This window comes from Bombina bombina, chromosome 4 (assembly GCF_027579735.1).
Source record: "Bombina bombina isolate aBomBom1 chromosome 4, aBomBom1.pri, whole genome shotgun sequence".
Lineage (NCBI taxonomy): Eukaryota > Metazoa > Chordata > Amphibia > Anura > Bombinatoridae > Bombina > Bombina bombina.
The window spans coordinates 566,813,193-566,838,464 of record NC_069502.1 but is presented as its reverse complement, the minus strand read 5'-3'; the positions used below and the strand labels follow the sequence as shown (position 1 = coordinate 566,838,464).

The 25,272-nt window shown below is 41.3% G+C and overlaps 1 protein-coding gene across 1 annotated transcript in view; it reads left to right on the top strand.

Annotated features, from left to right (window-relative positions):
- UBE2J1 (ubiquitin conjugating enzyme E2 J1) overlaps positions 1 to 25,272 on the top strand; it is a 128,775-nt gene that overhangs the window by 43,560 nt on the left and 59,943 nt on the right. Inside the window, 1 exon segment of the mRNA XM_053712037.1 lies at positions 21,830 to 21,935. Coding sequence (XP_053568012.1) covers positions 21,830 to 21,935 — 106 coding nt within the window.

Here is a 25,272-nt window from a genome sequence, read left to right as displayed (position 1 = left end):
AGTAGTAAGTATATATTTTTCTTTAATACAAGGGGTGAGAGTCCACAATCCATTACTCCTGGAAATTGGTCTTCCCTGCCACTAGAAGGAGACAAAGATTCCCAAAATCCCAAGAGCTCTATAAAACCCTTCCCACCTTATTGACACCTTAGTCTTGTCTTCGCCTCCACTGGAGGATGGTAAAAAATGAAGATGTACATGTGTTTCTTCAGTGAGAGGGGTTCTCCACTGAGTTGAGGCATTTCCCATCAGAGTGCAGTGTCTTGTCAGAGGGATGTTTTTAGTGTATGGGTAGTGACTAATTTTTCACCACATGGGAAATTAGTCACAAGCCTTCCATGTGTTTTTGCCTCCTCCTGCTGGGTCTTCAGTATGATCTGTATGTGTTCAAAGACAAAAACAAAAGAGGGTGCTTCATGTACATTTCAATATGTCTTCTAAAATGTAATATAGAGAAAGCTCATGAGCTTAGGTGTGTATATTGTATAGTGATACAGTGTTATTACATTTTATTTTGAGATATTTTAGAAAGAGCAGTGTTTGTATCATTCACATAGCTGCACTTCATAATTATAAGCATTTGGTTGGTAGCAGCTTTTAAGTTAGCATGAGAACATGGTTTTTGATATGCCTGATGAAACTGCTTGGACAGCAGTACAGTATGTACTAACTGTACCCCAAAGATGTATGCACTCCTGGTGTTATTAAAATAGTTTTTATTATAAAACATTTAATGTTGCTACCTTATCCTGCTGCAAGATAGCTGGAGCTCAGTGAGCTGGAGCACTGAGAGTCTCCAGACTGCCTCTATCAGCACATCAGGGTGCTGCAACTCTGTGTGAGTACCCTGTGCTTTCTCTATATTTGTTTTTGTCTTTAGACACATACAGATCATTTTGAGACTCAGTTAGGAGTTGTTAAGAGGAGCAGCTGCTGTTTGTGATTTCTACAGATATGAGATTGTCTTCCCACCTGAAATTGGATCTACCTTCTCACACATATTGTATGAGCTTTTCATATATTAGAACCAAGGTTATATTTGTGATTCTCATCTTAATCTGCATCATTTATACTGTGTATAGTTATTAGCACCCCCTATGGGATTTTTAGAATCCTAAGATTTGGGTCTTCAGTATACTCCTATTCCGTTTCCTCTGCTAATAAGTTTCACCTCTAGTTTGGCTTTTCTACTGTTTTACAAGTAGACTGAGTGTCCTGGTAAGTAATATTTGGCATGTTATTAGGCACTCTATATGCCTTTTTTTTGGATATCTGATCTAATATATATCTGATATCTGAATGTTTTTAGGAGATACAATCTCCTTCATCAGCTGATCATTTGTGATGCTGTATTTTACATTATTAAGATTATTGCCAAATGTATGTCTTTGTCAGCTCTTTCTTGAAGAGTTTTATAGTTAAAATCTTGGCCTGCTGATATGGTTTCTAAATCTAGACTTTTATCTTCCTTTTCAAGGAAAGAAGTTGTTTGGCTCTGAATTGGATTCTGTTATTTCTACTGTTACAGGAGGTTGAAGGAGCGCTTTTCTTCCTCTGGACAAGAAGTCCAGTGGTAAGTCTAATGCTTTTGTCCTTTTTCGTCAGAATAGGGAACACAAATCTGATTTCTCCTCTCGTAAGCAAATCCCCACTGGTCCTGCTTGAATTTAGCAGAATATCACATCAACAGACTGTTGTTGTTTCTTCAACAGCATGGTTGGAGAATCAATTTTCCAATAAGTTCTTTGGTTCCTCAGACAAAGGTTACTTTTCTGGGGGTACAAATAGATTCTGTTGCCATGAGAATATCTTTAACAGAACAAAGAAAGTTGAAGCTGGTGTGAGCTTGTATAAACCTTTAGTCTTTCTTTTCCTTCAGTTGATCTTTGCATAGAGGTGTAAGGTCTCATGATAGCTGCAACCAATGCTATTCCTTTTGCTTGATTTCACATGAGGGCTCATCAGCTTTGTATCCTTAGTCAGTGGTGCAGGGATCATACTCCGCTGTCTCAAGAGATCTTTTTGGATTTCAGAACAGGTCAGTCTCTGTCTTGGTGGATGGATCATCACGTTATTATACAGGGGGAATCTTTTGCTTGAACTGGTTGCCAATAAATATTCTGGAATTCAGTGCTATATTCAGGGCTCATTTGAGATGGAGTCTCATCTTTGTTTTCAAGCAGACAATGTCACAGCAGAGGTTTATATCAATCATCAAGGGGGAACTCACAGTTCTCTAGGCATGAGGGAAGTTTTTTGAATTCTCTCATGGGCAGAAGCTAATCTTTGTCTAATTTCTGCTATTTATATTCCTGGAAGTGAACTACTGAGAAGATTTTCTCAGCCATCAGTGTCTGCATCCAGGGGAATTAGTCTCTCTATCAAGATGCTTTCAGTCAGATTGTGGATCTTTTGGGCTACCAGAGATAGATCTAATAGCTTCTTGTTAAACTACAAACTTCCCAGCTACTTTGCGAGGTCAAGGGATCCTCAGGCGGAGTTTTCTGGATGCTCCATTAGCTTGTTGGTCCTTTCTTCTGGGCCAATGTGTTTCCTCTTCTGGTTCAGACTAACTTCCAAGATCAGACAGGAGGAATCATCCGTAATTCTAAAAGCTCCAGCTTGGCTTCACATGGTTTGGTATGCAGTTCTGGTTTTAGATGTCTAGTTGGCCTCTTCCTCTTCCACCAGACCTACTGTCTCAAGGTTCCGTTTTTCATCTGGATCTCAAATCTCTAACTTGATGGCTTGAGAGGTTCGACAGTTCTATAGACATAGAGGTTTTTCTGATTCTTTGATTGAAACTCTGATTCCGTCTTGTAAGCCTGTGAGAAGGAAAATTTATCATAAGGTAGGGAAAGCCTTAAAGGGCCAGTAAAACCCACCAAATAATGTTATATAATTCTGCACATAGTGCAGAATGGTATAACATTTAGCCTCGCGCCAGTTTTCTAAATGAAAGTTTCTCAGAAATATTTATCTAGGAAAACTAATTTTACAGACTGCCACTCCTTGCTCTACTGAGCGGGTCCTGTTTCTTTCCTAGGCGCATCTGGGCACACTGTTTAGTCATAGCCGACCCGATCGTGCCATTAAACTAAATGTAGCTCGCTCCCGCTACAGCGTGCCCAGATGCGCTTAGGAAAGAAACAAACCCGCTCAGTAGAGCAAGGAATGGCGGTCTGTAAAATTAGTTTTCCTAGATAAATATTTCTGAAAAAATTTAATCTAGAAAACTGGCGCTAGGCTAATGTTATAAAATTCTGCACTATGTGCAGAATTATATAACATTATTTGGTGGGTTTACTGGCCCTTAATTTATGGTGTGTTGATTTTTCTTTTCTTGCTATTCTTTTAGAATATCTAGAATTTTACAGTTTCTACTGGATGGTCTGATCAATCTGCCAGTTATTTGATGCGGCAGATATCTGCTCGTTCAGTTTTGTTTCGTACAAAGATTGCTTCATATTGAGTATGTTATTAAGCCAATATCTCTACCTTGGAATCTTAATTTCTTTTTAATGATACAATGAGTCCACGGATCATCATTAATTACTGTTGGGAATATCACTCCTGCCCAGCAGGAGGCGGTAAAGAGCACCACTGCAAAGCTGTTAAATATCTCCTCCCTTCCCTCCCACCCCAGTCATTCTCTTTGCCTACGTTAGAGCAAGGAAATGGTAAAGTTAGATGTTAGTAAAAGTTCAAGTTTATTATTTTTTAAGTAGTACAAGATTGTGCTGCTTTGTTTTGCAGGTGTAGCCGTAGTCCATATCAGTCTCTTCAGTAGAGCAGTGGTGGCTTTAGAGCAATGGGAACTTGTGGACATACAGTAATTCTCACTGCGCCTCCTATATATTTATGCTGCCCTAATCCTGATAGCCTAAGTAAAATTACTCAGGCTTTATCTTTTCTCCACAGGGCTATGTGAAGGAGAGGACCTCTCAAACCTGGTGAGCTTGCCTTGCTGTCTGGTAGATTTAAAGGTGAGTGCTGACTTTTATTCTGGGGTCTGGGAATTAAAAGGATCTCAGATGAAGTGGAGCACTTTATTTACCTGGGACATAGAGACTCCTATATATAAAAGGAGGAGATTTATGTGACAGCACATTTTAAGCAGGCACTGGGGCTGAGGAGATAGACTTGACTAGGTGGGTTTTTCACTCTGGGGGCTTAAATCACCAGGGCTGAGGGAAAAAAAAAGGCTCAGTATGAGGTGATTGTTTACCGTTACATATAGGGCTAAGCTGCTGTCTAGCAAGTGTAAGACCCCAATTTGCCTTCAGGCTTGGCAGAATGTTAATTTATCTCCCGGTGGCTTAACTTTAAGACAATAAAAATGGCGAGATTGCCTTTGTAACGCCCACGATGGGCGGAGCTATGTGTGGCACCAATTTTGGTTGCGCACTCTTCTACAACACTTTCCGGTTATCGAACGGAAGGAAAAGGCAGTGTTAGTTATAAACAGAGTCCTCAGTGTTTACATATGCGTTAGGACAGGACAGCGCTAACAGCTGAGTTCCGGACTTTTTCCTGAAGGAATGTAACCGGTGTCAGAAAGTGCAGATAGACACCTCAGCAAAGTTAAGCTGAGGTGTAGAGAGGTTCTGCAGTATTTGCGTACCAATTTAGTCTTTTTTCTGCACACAAAAATAAAAAGTTACGTTTTAAAATTTAAAGAGACAGTAATTTTTTTTCTGTTTTCATTTTTATTAAAAAAAATGTAATCTGTTTATTTGATTAATTCATCCTTTGTGAGTCAGAATGGACTAAGAGGCCCTGCTAGGTGTCACTTGTAAACTTTATGCTTTGATGCCAATGTGGAAACACCAATCCCTTTCTGTTCCTCATCTATTGAGAGAACTTTAAGTTTTTGAGAGAGACTTTTTTCTGAGCCAACTCCTAAGGCGGATGCTTTTCAGGAGTCTATTGACAATGTTCAAAATAAACAAAAAGGACAATTTTCTCCTCAAGTGTCCGAAAATTTTATAGCCCACACAATCAGTGCCCTCTGCTTCCTCTCAAACTCCTCCTGGAGTTACCTTGCCTCGCTTTTCCCATGTTGCAAGGAAAAGCGCAAGGGGAAATGTATTCAATCAGTGAATAATGTTACTGATACAGTAGTAGCTATTCCGAATATTTCTTCCCTGAAGAGGAAGATACTTCGGTAGTATCTGAGGGGGAAATCTTCAGACTCAGACGGTGTAATACCTTTATCTGATACTGAAGTTGTTTCTTTCAGGTTTAAGCTGGAATACCTCCGTTTGTTACTTAGGGAGATTTTAGCTACCCTGGACGACTCCGACACTACCGCGTAGTCAATCCTAAAAAGTCCAGTAAATTATACAAATATTTTGATGTGCCCTCCATGGTGGAAGTATTTCCTGTACCAGATAGGCTTCAGAGATCATTGCTAAGGAATGGTGAGAAACCGGGTATCTCCTTTTCTCCATCTCCTATTTTTTTTTTAAAAAAAGGATGTTTCCTATTGCAGACTCTATCAAGGAGTCTCGGCAGGACGGTACCCAAGGTGGAAGGGGCAAATTTCCACGCTAGCCAAGGGAGATACTATTCCCATAGAGGATAGTTGTTCCTTTAAGGACCCTATGGATAAGAAGTTAGATGGTTTACAATGGCAACCTGCGGTTTGTATGGCTACTGTCACCAGTGCGACGGCATACTGGTTTGATGCATTGTCTGATTCTATTGGACAGACACCCCTCTCGAAGGGATAGGATAAAGGCCCTTAAGTTAGCCAACTCCTTTATTACAGATTCTTCCCTTCAGATTATTAAGCTGGGAGCTAATATTTCAGGCTTTGCCATATTGGCCTGCAGAGTGTTATGGTTAAAATATTGGTCTGCGGATGTTTCATCTACAGGATAAGAGAAATAAAACAAAAAAGGACGTCGGAGTAATTTTGTTCCTTTCGAGATTTCAAAGGAAATCCTTCCACTCCCTCTTCCAAGCAGGAGCAGTCTAAGGCCTCCTGGAGACCCAATCAGTCTTGGAATAGAGGGGAAAAGCAATCCAAAAAGCCTGCTGTTGAATCAAAGACAGCATGAAGGACCTGCACCCGATCCAGACCGGATCTCTGGGGAGGGGGGGGGGCAGGTTTTCTTTCTTTGCTCAGGCTTGGGGACATTGGGTCCTAGGCATACAAATTAGAGTTCAAGACTTTTCTTCCCCAGGGGCAGGGTCTGCTTTCAAGATTATCTGCAGACCAGACAAAAAGAGTTGCGTTCTTACACTGTGTACAGAACCTCTCTGACCTGGGAGGGATAGTTCCTGGTCCAATGCAGTAACGAAGTCTGGGATGCTATTCTATTCTGTTCGTGGTTCCCAAGAAGGAGGAGAACCTTCAGACCAATTTTAGATCTCAAGAATCTAAACAAGTTTCTCAGAGTGCTGTCTTTCAAGATGGAAACTATCGTTCCATTCTTCCTTTGGCCAGGAGGGTCAATTATAACCACAGTGGGATTTGAAGGACGCATACTTGCATGGTCCCATCCACAAGGACCATTATAGATTTCTAAGGTTTGCTTTTCTAGACAAACCCTTCCAGTTCGTGGCTCTTTCTCAGCCTTCCCACAGCTCCCAGAATTTTCTCAAGGGTTCTGGGATCACTGCTGGTGGTGCTCCGATTGCGGAGCATTGCAGTGGCACCTTTCTCTCTGGACGACATATGTGGTTATTTCTCCTGCGGTCTCACGGATGGAAGGTGAATTTGGAAAAGAGTTTCTTAGTTCCAACTACAAGGTAGTTTTCTTGGTGAACTATTAGTCTCCTCATCAATGAGTAGTCAGACAGTAGTCAGGAATTCAACGGATTTTCGATTCTTGCCTATCACTTCAGTCCTCTCCTCGACCATCAGTGGCTCGGGGCATGGAGGTAATTGGGCTGATGTTAGCGACAATGGACATCATTCCCGTTCACCCCCGATTCATCTCAGTCCTCAGCAGTTAAGCATGCTTCAGGTAGTGGAACGGAGATTATGCGAATCTGTCTCCGTGGTTTCAGTCGGAGCAGGAGACAAGGGATTCTTTACTTTGGTGGACCGTTTCTGATCTCCTCTCCCAGGGAACCTGATTTCGCTAGTTCTTCTGGGTGATTGTGACAAACAGATGCCAGCCTTTTGGGCTGGGGAGCAGTTTCGGGGCTCTCTAAGAGCAGGAAACATGGACCCGGTTGGAGTCTTTTCTACTCTTAATTATTTTGGAATTGAGAGCAATCTTCAATCCTCTCCTAGCCTGGCCTCAGTTAGCTTCGGCTTGGTTCATCAGGTTCCAGTTAGGCTGTACATCAACCATGATAGAGGTAGCCAAGATCGTTCAGTGGGCAGAGACCCACAATTGGCTGTCTGTCAGCGACCCATATCCAGAAGTGGACAGCTGAGGGCAGTCTTCGTAAGTAGGCAGACCTTTCACCCGGGGAGTGGGAGCTCCAGCTGGGAGTGTTTTTCCAGGCCTGATTCTCAATGGGGTCAGTTGCAATTGAATCTCATGGCTACTCGACAGAATGTCAAGCTTCTGAGGTACGGGTCGAGGTCAAGGAACCCTCAAGCTGTACTAATAGATGCTCTGGTGGTACCTTGGAATTCCAGTCTCTTGCATGCTTATTTCCTCCGTTTGCTTTTCTTCCTTGAGTCTTGGCTCGAATTAAGCAGGAGAGGGCGTCGGTGATCCTCATTTCACCGGCGTGGACCCGCAGGATTGGTATGCAGTCCTGGGGGACATGTCACACTCTTCCACTTTGGAGACTTCCGTTGAGGTAGGACCTTCTACTTCAAGGACCCTTCTTTTATCAAATTTAGCTTCTCTGAAGCTGACTACTTGAAGATGGACGCTTTATTTTATCCAAGCGTGGTTTTTTGGAAACAGTCATTGAGACCATGATTCAGGCTTGCAAGCCTGTGACTAGGAAACTTTTACCCAAAAGATATGGGGTAAATATTTATACTGGTGTGAATCCAAGGGCTACTCTTAAAAGAGTAGAGTTCGGATTCCATAGAATTAGGTCTTTTCTCTAAGAAGGTTTGGAGGAAGGGATTATCGTCAAGTTTCCTAAATGTCGAATAACTGCCTTGTCTATTTTGTTACATGATCATCTGGCGGACTTCCCAGACGTACACTCGTTTGGTCAGGCCTTGGTCAGGATCAGGCCTGTGTTCAAATCAGTTACTCCTTTTTGGAGTCTTATTTTAGTTCTTAAAGGGGCTCCGTTTGAGCCGCTGCATTCCTTAGATATTTCCTCTGCTTGTAGAGTGTCAAAGCTCTTGGCTTTACAGTACGAGTCTCTTTACCTTATCTTCAGTCGGATAAGGTGCTTTTACGTTCTAATTTAGGGTTTCTCCCTAAAGTGGTTTCAGATTGGAACATTAATCAGGAGATTGGTGTTCTTTATTTGTGTCCTATTCCTTCTTTTATGAGGAACGGCTTCTACACAATCTGGACGTGGTATGTGCACATATGATTCCTTGTACAGGCTACTAAGGGATTTTCGTCAGTCTTTCTGTTTAACGTAAGAGACAGAAAGCTACGGCTACTTCTTTTACTTTGTTGTTTAAGAGTTACTCCCGAGGGAGTAACGGCTTTGTCTGCAAGGGTTGTTCCCTCTTCCTGGGCATTCAAATTGAAGCTTTTATGGAACAGATTTGCAAGCCCTGAACCTGGTCCTCTCTTCACACTTTTCTAAAAAAAAAATTAAATTTGACTTTCTCTTACATGGTGTATCCAGTCCATAGATTCATCCTGACTTGTGGGATATTCTCATTCCCTACAGGAAGTGCAAAGAGAGCACACAGCAGAGCTGTCCATATAGCTCCCCCTCAGGCTCCGCCCCCACCCAGTCATTCTCTTTGCAGCTCTAACAAGTAGCATCTCCAAGGGGAGTGTGAAGGGAATGTGGTGTTAGATTTGTAGATTTTATTTCTTCAATCAAAAGTTTGTTATTTTAAAATAGTGCAGGTTTGTACTATTTACTCTTGAGGCAGAAAGTGAAGAAGATTTCTGCTGAGATGAAATCTATTTTAGCATGTTGTAACTTAAAATCCATTGCTGTTCCCACGCAGGACTGTTGAGTACCAGAAAGCTTCAGTTGGGAGGAACAGTTTGCAGGCTTAACTGCTTTAAGGTATGTTTCAGTCATTTTTTTCTAGTCAAGACTTAGTAATGCTAGAAGTCTGACAAGTATCCCCATGTGGAAAGGTAAGCCATATTCTGAGACTTAGTATAGAAGAAAGGCTTATTGGAAGGGCTCAAAACACTGGTGGGACACTGTTAAGGGGCAATTGATTATTTTTTAACATAAATCTGACTTTAATACAAATTTTATTACATTTAAAACACTCTTTTGGGGTTTATTCCGCATGGCATATATTTAGACACCTATTTTTGGCTTGGGAAGGCCCCACAAACTCAAGAGTGAAGATGGGAGGGGGCCTGAAATTCGCGCCTCAGTTGCGCAGTTGATTTTACAGACAGCTTCATGCAGATCCATGTGAAGGGTCCAAAGATTACTTGAGGACTTCAGAGAGGCTATTTTCGATCAAAACTAATCCCCAAGGAAGGTAGGGGCAACAGCAAGGCTGTGGCATGGATAATTTGATCCGGTTTGGGCAGATAGGGGGTTATTGAGTTGAAATTTACTGTGCAATCATTTCAAAGCTATTAGATCATATGTGAAAATTTCATAAAGCTTGGATGATTTTTGGAGGTTTTGTAAAAAAGTGTGCACTTTTTATTATTTAAAGGCACAGTATACCGTTTTTTTTCAAAAATTGTATTTTACTGTATTTGAGTGCTGTCTAAGTCTGTTTAACATGTCTGAGCCTACAGATAGGACCTTGTTCTATGTGTTTAATAGCCATGCCGGTACCCCCTTTACATTTGTGTTTAAAGTGTGCTAAGGTATCTAAACATTTTAAAGGACCATGCAGTGACACTTAAAAATGTAGCCCAAGATGATTCTTTAAACGGAAGGTAACGAGGATAGTTCCTCCTTCCTCTCCCCATGTGTCGACACCAGTTACGCCCGCACAAGCGATGCCTAGTACCTCTAGCGCATTGGCCCCTATTACATTACAACAATTAGCAGCAGTCATGGATAATTCCCTTGCAGCATTTCTATCCAAACTGCCAGTTTTTCCTAAAAAGCGTGATAGCTCAGTTTTAAGAACAGAGGATGAGCAATCAGAAGTTTTGGATGATTTATCTGTGGTACCCTCACAACCCTCTGAAGTGGCAGTGAGGGATGTACTGTCTGAGGGAGAAATTTCTGACACAGGAAAAAATTTCTCAGCGGGCAGAATCAGATTCCTTAGCGTTTAAATTTAAGCTGGAACACCTCCGCGTACTGCTTAAGGAGGTTTTAGCTACGCTGGTTGATTGTGACCCCATGGTGGTCCCAGAAAAATTGTGTAAAATGGACAAGTTTCTAGAAGTCCCTGTATACACTGATGCGTTTCCGATCCCGAAGAGGGTGGCGGATGTTGTGACTAGGGAGTGGGAGAGACCAGGTGTACCTTTTTGTTCCCCCCCCTAATGTTCCCCATAACTGACCCCAGGCGGGACGCGTGGCAGACGGTCCCTAAGGTAGAGGGAGCAGTTTCAACACTAGCCAAGTGCACAACCATACCAGTAGAAGGACAGTTGTGCTTTCATAGATCCTATGGATAAAAAATTAGAAGGTTTACTAAAGAAAATAGTAATAGTAAATAAAAGGTTTTCCTTCTTCAACTGATTGCCTGCATTATTCCTGTAACTACTGCAGCGGCTTTTTGGTTTGAGGTGCTGGAGGAGTCGCTCCAGAGGGAGACTTCATATGACGAAGTCATGGATAGAATTCATGCTCTAAAGCTGGCTAATTCTTTTATCACAGATGCCCGCTTTACAATTAGCTAAGTTAGCGGCGAAAAATTCTGGTTTTGCATTATGGTGCGAAGAGCGCTTTGGCTCAAATCGTGGTCGGCTGACGTGTCGTCCAAAACAAAATTACTAAATATTCCTTTCAAGGGAAAGACCCTATTTTGGCCCTGAGTTGAAGAAATTATTTCGGATATCACTGGGGGAAAGGGCCATTGCCCTCCCGCAAGATAGACCGTTTAAGGCCAAAAACAAGGCTAATTTTCGCTTCAGGAGCGGACCTGCTTCAACCTCTGCAACCGCAAAGCAAGAGGGTAACACTTCCCAGCCCAAAGCAACCTGGAAGCCTTTGCAGGGCTGGAACAAGGGTAAACAGGCCAAGAAGCCTGCTGCTGCTACCAAGACAGCATGAAAGGGTTCTCTCTTTGCTCAGGCTTGGGTGAGAGATGTTCCAGATCCCTGGGCATTAGAAATCGTTTTTCAGGGGTATCTTCTAGAATCCAGGGACTCTCCTCCAAGGGGAAGGTTCCACATTTCTCGTTTGTCTTCAGACCAGACAAAGAAACGGGCGTTCTTACGCTGTGTAGAAGATCTTCTAAAGATGGGAGTGATTCACCCAGTTCCAATTGTAGATCAAGGACTGGGCTTTTACTCAAACCTGTTTGTAGTTCCCAAAAAGGAAGGAACTTTCAGGCCAATCCTGGATTTAAAAATTCTAAACAAATTCCTCAGAGTTCCATCATTCAAAATGGAAACCATTCGGACAATCTTACTGATGATCCAGGAAGGTCAATATATGACTACTGTGGATTTAAAGGATGCGTACCTTCATATTCCTATCCACAAAGATCACCATCAGTTCCTAAGGTTCGCCTTTCTGGACAAGCATTACCAGTTTGTGGTCCTTCCTTTCGGGTTGGCCACTGCTCCAAGAATTTTCACAAAGGTGCTAGGGTCCCTTTTGGCGGTACTAAGACCGCGGGGCATTGCAGTAGCACCTTACCTGGACGACATCTTAATTCAGGTGTCGTCTTTTCAAAGAGCCAAGGCTCATACAGAAATCGTTCTGGCCTTTCTAAGGTCTCACGGGTGGAAGGTGAACGTCTAAAAAAGTTATCTGTCTGTCATCTGTGTACTCTAGCTTGGGTATTGATTCCCAACAGTAATTATTGATGATCAGTAATTATTGATGAAAGAAAGAAATTTATCAGGTAAGCATACATTTTGTTTTTGGTGTTAAAGGTTTTGCAGGCTCCTCAGTTTGAGCATATGCATAAAGTGGATATTAAGCTTCTTTCTTTGATATTTTTTATTTCTTTTGGCTGTCTCTTCTGCTAGAAGCTTTTCTGACTTATCTGCTCTTTCTTGTGATCCTCCTTATCTTATTTTTCATCAGGATAAGTTGGTTTTAAGATAATTTCTCTTGCAAGGTGTATCCAGTCCACGGATTCATCCTTTACTTGTGGGATATTCTCATTCCCTACAGGAAGTAGCAAAGAGAGCACACAGCAAAGCTGTCCATATAGCTCCCCCTATAGCTCCACCCCCCCAGTCATTCTCTTTGCCGGCTCTAAGCACTAGGGTCTCTCTCGGGAGTGTAAAGTGAATGTGGTGTTAGAATTGTAGTTTTATTATCTTCAATCAAAAGTTTGTTATTTTAAATGGTACCGGTTTGTACTATTTACTCTCTAGCAGAAAAGTAATGAAGATTTCTGCTGAGAGGAAAATTATTTTAGCATGTTGTAACTAAAATCCACTTCTGTTCCCACACAGGACTGAGGAGTACCAGAAAACTTCAGTTGGGGGGAACAGTTTGCAGGGTAATCTGCAATAAGGTATGTTCAGTCATTTATTTCTAGACAAGACTGAGATAATGCTAGAAGAGACTGACAATATCCCCATGAGGGGAGGGTAAGCTATGTTCACAGACTTAGTAAGGAATTGAATGCTTACATAATAAGGCTAATATACTGGTTGACACTTATTCAGGGCAATCGATTGTTTGACTAAGGAAAAATCGTTTTGCAAGACACTTTGAAAGCCCTTTTGGGTTTTTACTGGGGTTATTACCACATGGCTGTTTTTTAGTCACTTAGGAGTGATTTACTAGGCCTCACAGCTCCGGAGTAGAGTGGGAGGGGCCTAATTGTCTCAGATGCGCACTTAGAATTGCAGAGAAGTTCATGCTGCTTCACGGGAGGGGCCTAATTGCCTCAGATGCGCACTTAGAATTGCAGAGAAGTTCATGCTGCTTCACATGGAGGGGCCTGCTGATGTTTGAGGGCCTAAAAGAAGCTATATTCCCCCAAATCTGATCCCTAAGGGAAGGTAGGGCCACAGCAAGGCTGTGGCAAGGTGCTGTAGTGATTTAACCAGATGTTGGCTTTAGGCTGTCCCGGTTTGGGCATTAAGGGGTTAATCATTTTGAAACTTGGAGTGCAATCTTATTAAGGCTTTAGCTACATACTGTGAAATTTCAGAAAGATTGCTGCATTTTTCACCGTTTTGTAAAATTGCATGCTCTTTTTATCTCTTAAAGGCACAGTAACGTTTGTTTCAAATTGTTTTTTTTATTTGATTAAAGTGATTCCAAGCCTGTTTGTGTACTCTACTAGTCTGTTTAAACATGTCTGACACTAAGGAAAATCCTTGTTCAATGTGTTTAGAAGCCATGGTGGAACCCCCTCTCAGAATGTGTCCCACTTGTACTGATATGTCTATACACTTTAAAGATCATATTGTTGCACTTAAGAATGTGGCCCAAGATGATTCTCAGACTGAAGGTAACGAGGGTAGCCCGTCTGCCTCTCCCCAAGTGTCACAACCAGTTACGCCCGCGCAAGCGACGCCTAGTACCTCTAGTGCGTCTAACCCTTTTACATTACAAGACTTAGCGGCAGTCATGGATAATTCTCTTACAGCCTTCTTATCTAAACTGCCCGTGTTACCTGCAAAGCGTGATAGCTCCGTTTTAAGAACAGATTATGAGCATTCTGATGCTTTGGTAGCCGTATCCGATATACCCTCACAACGCTCTGAAGTGGGAGCGAGGGATTTGATGTCTGAGGGAGAAGTCTCTGATTCAAGGAAGGGTTCCTCCCCAGACAGATTCAGATACATTGGCTTAGAACACCTCCGTGTTTTACTTAGGGAGGTATTAGCTACTCTGGATGACTGTGACCCTTTGGTGATCCCAGAGAAATTGTGTAAAATGGACAAGTACCTAGAGGTCCCTGTTTACACGGATGTGTTTCCGGTCCCTAAGAGGATTGCGGATATCGTTACTAGGGAGTGGGACAGGCCAGGTGTCCCTTTTGTCCCCCCTCCTGTTTTTAAGAAAATGTTCCCCATATCTGACCCCATGCGGGACTCGTGGCAGACGGTCCCTAAGGTGGAGGGGGCTGTTTCTACACTAGCTAAACGCACAACCATACCAATTGAAGACAGTTGTGCTTTTAACCCCTTAATGACAACTGACGTACCAGGTACGTCATGCATTAACAACCAGTTAATGACAATAGACGTACCTGGTACGTCAGTTGTCTAAGAGAGTGCTGGAAGCGATCGCAATCGCTTCCAGCAGCTCTCAGGGTATTGCAGTGATGCCTCCATATGGAGGCATCCTGCAATACCTTTTCAGAAGACTCTGATGCAGAGAGAGCCACTCTGTGGCCCTCTCTGCACCGGTAGCGATGGTGCCGGTTCGTTGGTGGGTGGGAGCATAACAGGGAGGCGGGTGGGCGGCCCATCGCTACCCGGCATCCGGTTCCTGTAAGTGCAATGTGCACGCCGGGTGCCGGGAGCGTGCGGGGGCGCGCGTGCGCGTGCGATTAGCTGGCCACTGACACCAATGAGCAGGGAAGAGGGGGGAAAAAAGAATTAAAAAAAATAAATATATAAGGATCTGGGAGGGGGAGGGGGTTGGGGTATTGTGGGGGGCTGCTACACTATAGAAAACATTAAAAAATTGCAAAAAAGATAAAAAAAACACTTGTTTTTGGGGCAAATTGGGTACTGGCAGACAGCTGCCAGTACCCAAGATGGCGGCAATTAGGTAGGGGAGAGGGTTAGAGAGCTGGGGGGGGGGGATCATGGAGGTTGGGGCTAAGGCAGGGGTCCATCACAGCTAAAACATTTTATTTTTTTTTATTAAAAAAAAGAAAAACTCCTTTTATTTAGTACTGGCAGACTTTCTGCCAGTACTTAAGATGGCGGGGACAATTGTGGGGTGGGGGAGGGAAGAGAACTGTTTGGGAGGGATCAGGGGGTGGGATGTGTCAGGTGGGAGGCTGATCTCTACCCTAAAGCTAAAATTAACCCTGCAAGCTCCCTACAACCTACCTAATTAACCCCTTCACTGCTGGGCATAATTTACCGCGTGGTGCGCAGCAGCATTTAGTGGCCTTCTAATTACCACAAAGCAATGCCAAAGCCATATAAGTCTGCTATTTCTGAACAAAGGGGATCCCAAAGAAGCATTTACAACCATTTGTGCCTTAATTGCAGAAGCTGTTTGTAAATAATTTCAGTGGGAAACCTAAAGTTTGTGACAAAATTTGTGAAAAAATGAACTTTTTTTTTTATTTGATGACATTTGGCGGTGAAATGGTGGCATGAAATATACCAAAATGGGCCTAGATCAATACTTTGGGTTGTCTTCTAAAAAAAAAATATATACATGTCAAGGGATATTCAGGTATTCCTGACAGATATCAGGGTTCCAATGTAACTAGCGCTAATTTTGAAAAAAAGTTGTTTGGAAATAGCAAAGTGCTACTTGTATTTATGGCCCTATAACTTGCAAAAAAAGTAAAGAACATGTAAACATTGGGTATTTCTAAACTCAGGACAAAATTTAGAAACTATTTAGCATAGGTGTTTTTTGGTGATTGTAGATGTGTAACAGATTTTGGGGGTCAAAGTTAGAAAAAGTGTGTTTTTTTTCAATTTTTTCCTCATATTTTATATTTTTTTTATAGGAAATTATAAGATATGATGAAAATAATGGTATCCTTAGAAAGTCCATTTAATGGCGAGAAAAACGGTATATAATATGTGTGGGTACAGTAAATGAGTAAGAGGGAAATTACAGCTAAACACAAACACTGCAGAAATGTAAAAATAGCCATTGTCATTAAGGGTAAGAAAATCGAAAAATGGTCCGGTCATTAAGGGGTTAAAGACCCTATGGATAAAAAATTAGAGGGTTTACTTAAGAAAATTTTTGTTCAACACGGTTTTCTTCTCCAACCTATTGCCTACATTATTCCTGTAACTACTGCAGCTGCTTTCTGGTTTGAGGCGCTAGAAGACTCGCTCCAGACGGAGACCTCATATGAGGAAATTATGGATAGAATTAAGGCTCTAAAGCTAGCTAATTCTTTTATCACTGACACCGCTTTCCAAATAGCTAAGTTAGCGGCGAAAAATTCAGGTTTCGCCATTTTGGCGCGCAGGGCGCTATGGCTAAAGTCCTGGTCGGCCGATGTGTCGTCTAAATCCAAGTTTTTGAACATTCCTTTCAAAGGGAAGACCCTATTCGGGCCTGAATTGAAAGAGATTATTTCAGATATCACCGGGGGAAAAGGCCATGCTCTCCCTCAGGACAAAGCCTTTAAAACAAAGAACAAAGCTAATTTTCGTTCCTTTCGCAATTTCAGGAACGGCCCCGCTTCATCCTCTCCAGCTGCAAAGCAAGAGGGTAACGCTTCACAGCCCAAGGCAAACTGGAAACCTTACCAGGGCTGGAACAAGGGTTAACAGGCCAAAAAGCCTGCAGCTTGCCACCAAGACAGCATGAAGGGGTAGCCCCCGATCCGGGACCGGATCTAGTAAGGGGCAGACTCTCTCTCTTCGCTCAGGCCTGGGCAAGAGATGTACACGATCCTTGGGCATTAGAGATTGTAGCCCAGGAATACCTTCTAGAATTCAAGGACTCTCCTCCAAGGTGAAGGTTCCACATTTCTCGTCTGTCTACAGATCAGACAAAGAAAGAGGCGTTTTTATGCTGTGTAGAAGATCTACATACAATGGGAGTGATCCACCCAGTTCCAATTGCAGAACAAGGACTGGGGTTTTACTCAAACCTGTTTGTGGTTCCCAAAAATGAAGGAACTTTCAGACCAATCCTGGATCTCAAAATTCTAAACAAATTCCTCAGAGTCCCATCATTCAAGATGGAGACCATTCGGACAATTTTACCAATGATCCAGGAGGGTCAATATATGACTGCCGTGGATCTAAAGGATGCGTATCTGCACATTCCTATCCACAAAGATCATCACCAGTTTCTCAGGTTCGCCTTTCTGGACAAGCATTTTCAGTTTGTGGCTCTTCCTTTGGGGTTGGCCACTGCTCCCAGAATTTTCTCAAAGGTGCTAGGGTCCCTCCTGGCGGTTCTAAGACTGCGGGGCATAGCAGTGGTGCCTTACCTAGACGACATCTTAATTCAGGCGTCAACTTTCCAAAGAACCAAGTCTCACACGGAGATTTTCTGAGGTCTCACGGGTAGAAGGTGAACATCAAAAAGAGTTCTCTCTCCCCCCTCACAAGAGTTCCATTCCTAGGAACCCTGATAGACTCGGTAGAAATGAAAATATTTCTGACTGAGGTCAGAAAGCTAAAACTCTTAACTACTTGCCGAGCTCTTTATTCCATTCCTCGGCCATCTGTGGCTCAGTGCATGGAGACAATCGGACTAATGGACTTAGTCCCTTTTGCTCGGATACACCTCAGACCACTGCAACTATGCATGCTCAAACAGTGGAATGGGGATTATGCAGATTTGTCTCCTCAAATTCAGTTGGACCAGGAGACCAGAGATTCTCTTCTCTGGTGGTTGTCTCAGGATCACCTGTCTTAAGGAATATGTTTCCGCAGGCCAAAGTGGATGATCGTAACGACCGACGCCAGTCTGTTAGGCTGGGGTGCGGTCTGGGACTCCCTGAAAGCTCAGGGCTTATGGTCTCGGGAAGAAACTCTTCTCCCGATAAACATTCTGGAACTGAGGGCGATATTCAACGCTCTTCAGGCATGGCCTCAACTAGCGGCGGCCAAATTCATCAGATTTCAGTCGGACAACATCACGACTGTAGCGTACGTCAATCATCAGGGGGGAACAAAGAGTTCCCTAGCGATGACGGAAGTAACCAAAATAATCAGGTGGGAGGAGGATCACTCCTGCCATCTCTCAGCAATTCACATCCCAGGAGTAGACAACTGGGAGGCGGATTTTCTAAGTCGTCAGACTTTTCACCCGGGGACTCAGCTATGGGGCACCCCAGAGTTGGATCTGATGGCGTCCCGTCAGAACACCAAACGGGTCCAGGTCCCGGGATCCCAAGGCGGTATTGATAGATGCTCTAGCAGCGCCTTGATCCTTGAATCTGGCTTATGTTTTTCCACTGTTTCCTCTCCTCCTGCGTCTGGTTGCCAGAATCAAACAGGAGAAGGCTTCGGTGATTCTGATAGTGCCTGCGTGGCCACGCAGGACTTGGTATGCAGACCTAGTGGACATGTCATCTGTCCCACCATGGACACTGCCAATGAGGCAGGATCTTCTAATACAGGGTCCGTTCAAGCATCCAAATTTAGTTTCTCTACGTCTGACTGCTTGGAGATTGAACGCTTAATTTTATCAAAGCGTGGGTTCTCTGAGTCAGTTATAGATACTCTGATTCAGGCTAGAAAGCCTGTCACCAGGAAAATCTACCATAAGATATGGCGGAAATATCTTTGTTGGTATGAATCCAAGGGTTACTCATGGAGTAAGATTAGGATTCCCAGGATATTGCCCTTTCTCCAAGAAGGACTGGAGAAAGGATTGTCAGCTAGTTCCTTAAAAGGACAAATATCTGCTTTGTCTATCCTGTTAAACAAGCGTCTGGCAGAGGTACCAGACGTTCAAGCGTTTGTTCAGGCTTTAGTCAGAATCAAGCTTGTCTATAAACCTGTGGCTCCGCCATGGAGTTTGAATCTAGTTCTTTCAGTTCTTCAAGGGGTTCCGTTTGAACCTTTACATTCCATAGACATTAAGTTGTTATCTTGGAAAGTTTTGTTTTTGATAGCTATCTCTTCTGCTCGAAGAGTTTCAGAATTATCTGCCTTACAGTGTGATTCACCTTACCTGGTGTTCCACGCAGATAAGGTAGTTTTGCATACCAAGCCTGGTTTTCTTCCTAAAGTTGTTTCTAACAAGAATATTAACCAGGAAATAGTTGTTCCTTCTCTGTGTCCTAATCCATCTTCGAAGAAGGAACGTCTATTACACAATCTTGATGTAGTTCATGCTTTAAAGTTCTATTTACAAGCAACTAAGGATTTCAGACAAACATCTTCCTTGTTTGTTATCTATTCTGGTAAGAGGAGAGGTCAGAAAGCGACTGCTACCTCTCTTTCCTTTTGGCTGAAAAGCATCATCCGTTTGGCCTATGAGACTGCTGGCCAGCAGCCTCCTGAAAGAATTGCTGCTCATTCTACCAGAGCAGTGGCTTCCACGTGGGCTTTCAAAAATGAGGCTTCTGTTGAACAGATTTGTAAGGCAGCGACTTAGTCTTCACTGCATACTTTTGCCAAATTTTAAAAATGTAACACTTTTGCTTCTTCGGAGGCTATTTTTGGGAGAGAGGTTTTGCAACCAGTGGTGCCTTCCGTTTAAGGTACCTGTCTTGTTCCCTCCCTTCATCCGTGTCCTAAAGCTTTGGTATTGGTATCCCACAAGTAAAGGATGAATCCGTGGACTGGATACACCTTGCAAGAGAAAACAGAATTTATGCTTACCTGATAAATTACTTTCTCTTGCGGTGTATCCAGTCCACGGCCCGCCCTGGCATTTAAGTCAGGTAAAAATTTTTTTTGTTTAAACTATAGTCACCACTGCACCCTATGGTTTCTCCTTTTTCTTCCTAACCTTTGGTCGAATGACTGGGGGGTGGAGCTAGAGGGGGAGCTATATGGACAGCTTTGCTGTGTGCTCTCTTTGCTACTTCCTGTAGGGAATGAGAATATCCCACAAGTAAAGGATGAATCCGTGGACTGGATACACCGCAAGAGAAAGTAATTTATCAGGTAAGCATAAATTCTGTTTTTATCAAATTTGATTTTTTTTGCCTAAGGTTGTGTCCACAGACCATATTTATTGAGAATTTGTTGTCCCTTCTTTGTGTCCTAATCCCAATTATTTTTCAGAAAGGCTCTTCACAATTTGGATGTTGTTATGGAATTAAAGTATTATGTTGATGCTACTAAGGATTTTAGACAAACGTCTAGTTCATTTGTTCATTTTTCAGGTTCTAAGAAAAGGCAGAAAGCTAGTGCTGTTTCCTTGACTTCTTGGTTGAAACTCTTAATTCACCAAGCTTACATAGAGATGGGTCAACATCCACCTAAGCAGATTACTGCTCACTCTTTCAGATCAGTTGCCACTTCCTTGGGCTTTTAAAAATGAGGCATCAGTTGATCAAATTTGCAAGGCAACTTCTTGGTCTTCTTTCCATACTTTTACTAAATTCTACCATTTTGATGTTTTTGCTTTGCAGCCTTTGGTAGGAAAGTCCTTCAGGCAGTTGTCTCCGCTGAATGTTTTTTTTTGTCTGTTGGTAATTTTAAATTCATTTAAAAAAAAAAAAAAGTTAATTGAAAAGAGCTTCTTAATTTTGAGTTCTGTTTGGGTTTTGGATTTTTGTGAAAAATTATGTTCTCTTTATCCCACCCTTATATTTTGTTACTTGTGAACTCCGCAGCTTGGGTATTTGTTCCCAGGAGTAATGGATCGTTGACTCTCAACACCTGTATGAAAGAAAATTTATGCTCATTGATAAATTAATTTCTTTCATGGTGGTGAGAGTCCACGAGACCCCACCCTGTTTAATTTTTGGTGTTACTTTTTCCTACCAGTGCTTGGCTATACGTCAGAATGAGATGTGAGTGAGGTGGGAGGGTTTTATAGAGCTTATGGAGTTTGGGATTCTTTGCCTCCTCCTAGTGGCAGGGAAAACAAATTTAATTCCAAGGAGTAATGGGTCGTGAACGCTCACCACCACAAAAGAAATTAATTTATCAGGTAAGCATACATTATTTTTTAGTGTGTGGAAGAAATGTAATTCTTTATACATTTTTATCATTAAAGGGGTACTAAACTCAATTTTTTTTCCTTTCATAAATGAGAGAGAGCATGCAATTTTAACCCTTTGAGTGCTAATGACGGCTCTGAGCCGTCACTAGCACTCTTCCACCTTGAGGGAGTTCTGGGGGCTCTCACCCGCTCCTACCCCGGCGATTGTGCCTGTAGAGTGACAGGCATCGCCGGGGCTTCTTGTTTTGCGTGGTGACGTCACTCATTTTTCTTCGTTCTCTTAGTATCTCTTTAATTTAAAGAGCAGGAATCTAAGCTTAGGAGCAGGCCAATTTTGGTTCAGCACCTGGGGTAGCGCTTGCTGATTGGTTGCTACCCAGAGTGCTGAACCAACATGAAAGATACCAAGAGAACGAAGAAAAATTAATAATAGGAGTAAATTAGTAAGTTGCTTAAAATGATGTGCTCTATCTGAATCATGAAAGAAAAAAATCAGACTTCATAATTTTTAGCCAACTGATCTAACTTTACTGTAGTCAGTTGTGACTAAGATATGGTTTTGTTTTTTTTCCTCAGGATAAATTTGTACATTTTCATTTACTCATTTACTCGATTAGGGGATAAAGGACCAGCACTGTAAAAAAAAAAAAAATTGCATGATCTCTTTCGAAAGAGCATGCAATTTTTTCACTTACAAAAGTTTAAGTCCTGCAAATGGTTTAAACACATAGTTAAATTACCACTTGGGCGCAGCAACAATAATCAACAGCGCTAGTTGCTTAACTCAAGCTAATAATAAACATATATAATTGTGGATGCAAAATATGTTTTGTCCTGCATTATGTATTGTTTTAATAACCCTTTGGTTTTTTACCTTCACCTTTTACATTTACAGTTAGAACGGCATTATTGGCTATAATTGGATTCATGCCAACCAAAGGAGAAGGTGCCATAGGCTCTCTTGACTACACACCTGAGGAAAGAAAAGCACTTGCCAAGAAGTAAGCTACTTAATATTAATCTTATCTAGTGTAATATAAAATGTACTTGTGTGGCAAGACTGTCTTTTGTTCCATAGGGCAGTGTTTTTCAACCAGTGTGCCGTGAGAGATCCTCAGGTGTGCCACGGCAGACTGACTACAGTGTGACATATTTTTTAAGCTTTGCTTGTTTTTTACTCCCAGTGCAGGGGTAGTTTGTAGGAGGCATGGCATAACAGCACAATACATACAGTAAGTGTGTGTATGTGTATATATATATATGCTGTATTAGGCTACAATGTGTGATTTTTTTAAAATTTTGGGATGGTGGTGTGCCACAGGATTTTTTAATGTAAAAAAGTGTGCCAGGGCAAAAAAAAGGTTAAAAATCACTGCCATAGGGAATTATATTATTTGCTGTAAAATAACTATTGGGATTTTGTTTTCGTTACCTTTTTGCTGATGTCAATAAAGACAAACTGCTCTTAATTGCAGGTACTAAATGCTTTAAATTACTTAAAATAACTAGAAACATCTGCATTGTTTTATTTACCAATTTAAAAAATCCAAATGATAGTACTGTATTATATATTCTGTATAAAAGAGCCACACCAATTTGTTATTGAAAAATGCAGTTCCACACTTCTCATTAGGTAACTAAGCATGTGAATTTGTATGAAAATTTGAATAGTATATACTGTTAAATCAAAATAATTATCTAATTTCTTAAATAGTTTCTACTGAAAATGTGATTATAATCTAATTCAAGCCCTTACCTTTTGCTGTGTAAATGTAATGTAAAGTGGCCTGGGGCCAGTTCTGCCATTAGTGATCAGCCACCTAGAAGAGTTTGGCACAAGCCATCATGAAGATACTAATAGCCTGTGTGTACTACAGATCACCAGTAATAGAAAATCCCTGGAGAGCAAAACTATGGAAATATATAAATGGGCTTTAACAAATAGGCAGTCTTTTTATGTATGGAATTATATATAGTATTTTTATTTGAAAGTATTAATAAGTAGTGTTTGAAGTCAGATTAGATGTTACAAAGCAATCTCAGGTGTCCTCATAGGTAAAATACTTAAATAAAAAAAAAGACACTCAATCCTATTAGCTAAATGTAGTTTGTTGCAAAGGAAGACTCAAAACAGTGGGGTCTGTATACTGCCTCAAGGGATAAGTAGTATATGCTTGTTAATTTTTTGTGATGACCCTAGAATGTAAAAATCCTGCTTTCATTTGCAACGCTCTCAAGTCTCAAAATAAAGAAGAAAACATAGTGTTAATACTTACACTAGTGCAGTAATGTATTTTATGGCAACTGTCTTCAGTAAGATTTAAAGGGACATAAAACACAACATTTCATGATTCATATAGGGCATGCAAATTTCTAATTTACTTCAATGATCAAATTTTATAAATTCTCTTGGTATCACTTTTTGAAAAGCAGGGACGTAAGCTCACTATCATGCATGTGTCTAAAGCACTGTATGGCAGCAGCTTTGCAAGATGTCCTGCCATGTTGTGCTCCAGGCATACTTTGTATCTCTTCAACAAAGAATACTATGGGGACAAAGCAAATTTGGTAATATAAGAAAAGTTTTGTATCCCTTTTAATGGTAATGATTTAGATCATCCACACAGAATATTATTTGGTGTATAAATGAGTCTGTACTACAGTTTCTTCTTTAAGCAAATAAATACTTTGTAATGAAAACAGAATTATAGAAGGCACCAACTGGAACTATAGTAACTCCACCTAAGGTTGTAAAGCACTCGCTTGCAAGTTTCTGTTGAAGTTGCAGCAATTGGTGGCAACACTTGATTGAACTAAAAATACGTGCGGAGCAGCAGCTTAATTCCGTGATTATCATAAACACAGAGGCAATCACTGCTGCATAACTCTCCCACAGTAGAAATGTAACCGTTTGATTGTCTAAAACATACATGTAGCTGATTGATTAACTTGTAATGTGTTTGACCTCCTTTCTTACATCACCTGTCAGACAGAGAAGGATGAGAAGAAAGGCATGCAAGTCTTCAGAATTGAGAAACATGACAGTGTTGTGGAAGCCACAACATGGAGTAGAGCAGAAGCTCATTCAAGGACAGGAGCATTCTGTCCACAGACCCAGACATCAGCCTGTCTGGTCCTCCTTCAATTTGCAACCTACTTTGGTTAAAACAATGAAGGAAGCCACACATCCTCTTTTGGTCTACAGCTCCATAAGTTTTCTTCACATATATTAACCCCTCACCAGCTTTATAACTTCCTTCAACCATTTTTCTTTCACTTGAAAGTGATGCAGCATAACTGTAAAAAGCTGACAGGAAAATATCACCTGAGCATCTCTATGTAAAAAAGGAAGATATTTTACCTCACAATTTCCAAAGCTGACCAGAGTAAGTTCTGTGTAAAAAGTTATCTTTCAGTGCAGGTAGAAATTAAAAAAGAAAGAAATGAACAGCAACCAAACGGCATCCGCAGTGCTTAGGTCATTAACTCTTTTACTGTGATTTAATGAGATTTCATTTAACTCTGAGATTTCATAGTAAACTTCCTTAAAGGGACATTAAACACTAAATACATGCTAGATAGAATGACGCATTCAAAGAAAAGATTAGTCCATGACTAACATGTAGATGTATTTTTTAAAGTTTCATTAGTTGTTTAAAAAGTGACAAAATAAGTGTAAAGTTTTAGTGTCTATAAAACACTGGGAGCTGCCATGTTGTAACTTGTGTTACCTTCTCTGCTGTGGTTAGTTAGGGACAGTTATAAATAGGTCACTAGAGTGTGCAGGCAATGGTTGTGCTGGATTTAACAGTGTTCTGAACTTCCATTTCTAACAGGAACTGAAAAGCTCACAATTTCAGAATGGAATTACAGGCAAAGAGGACAAAATAAATAATGAAAATATATTGCAGAGTTGTTTTATATATATATATATATATATATATATATATATATATATATATATATATATATATATATATATATATATATATACATACACAATTTATCATTTTATATTACCATCTCAAAGTGTTTAATATCCCTTTAAACTGAATAGGAAATTAACATGTGTGCATGAGGCACATTCCCTTGCATGTCCCGGGACAGGCATATTGATTTCCTGCTTTAAGTCCTTTACAATGGGGTGTGAATACTTAGGACATTTTGTGGTAAAATATCTATCTTTTTTACATAGAGATGTTTAGGTGATATTTTCTAGTCAGCTTTTTATAGCTATGCTGCATCACTTTCAAGTGTTTCAACATTTGTGTATCATGGCCCTTTAAGTTGGTGTGAGAGTCTATGAGTCCATTACTTCTGTGATTCATCTCCTGCCCA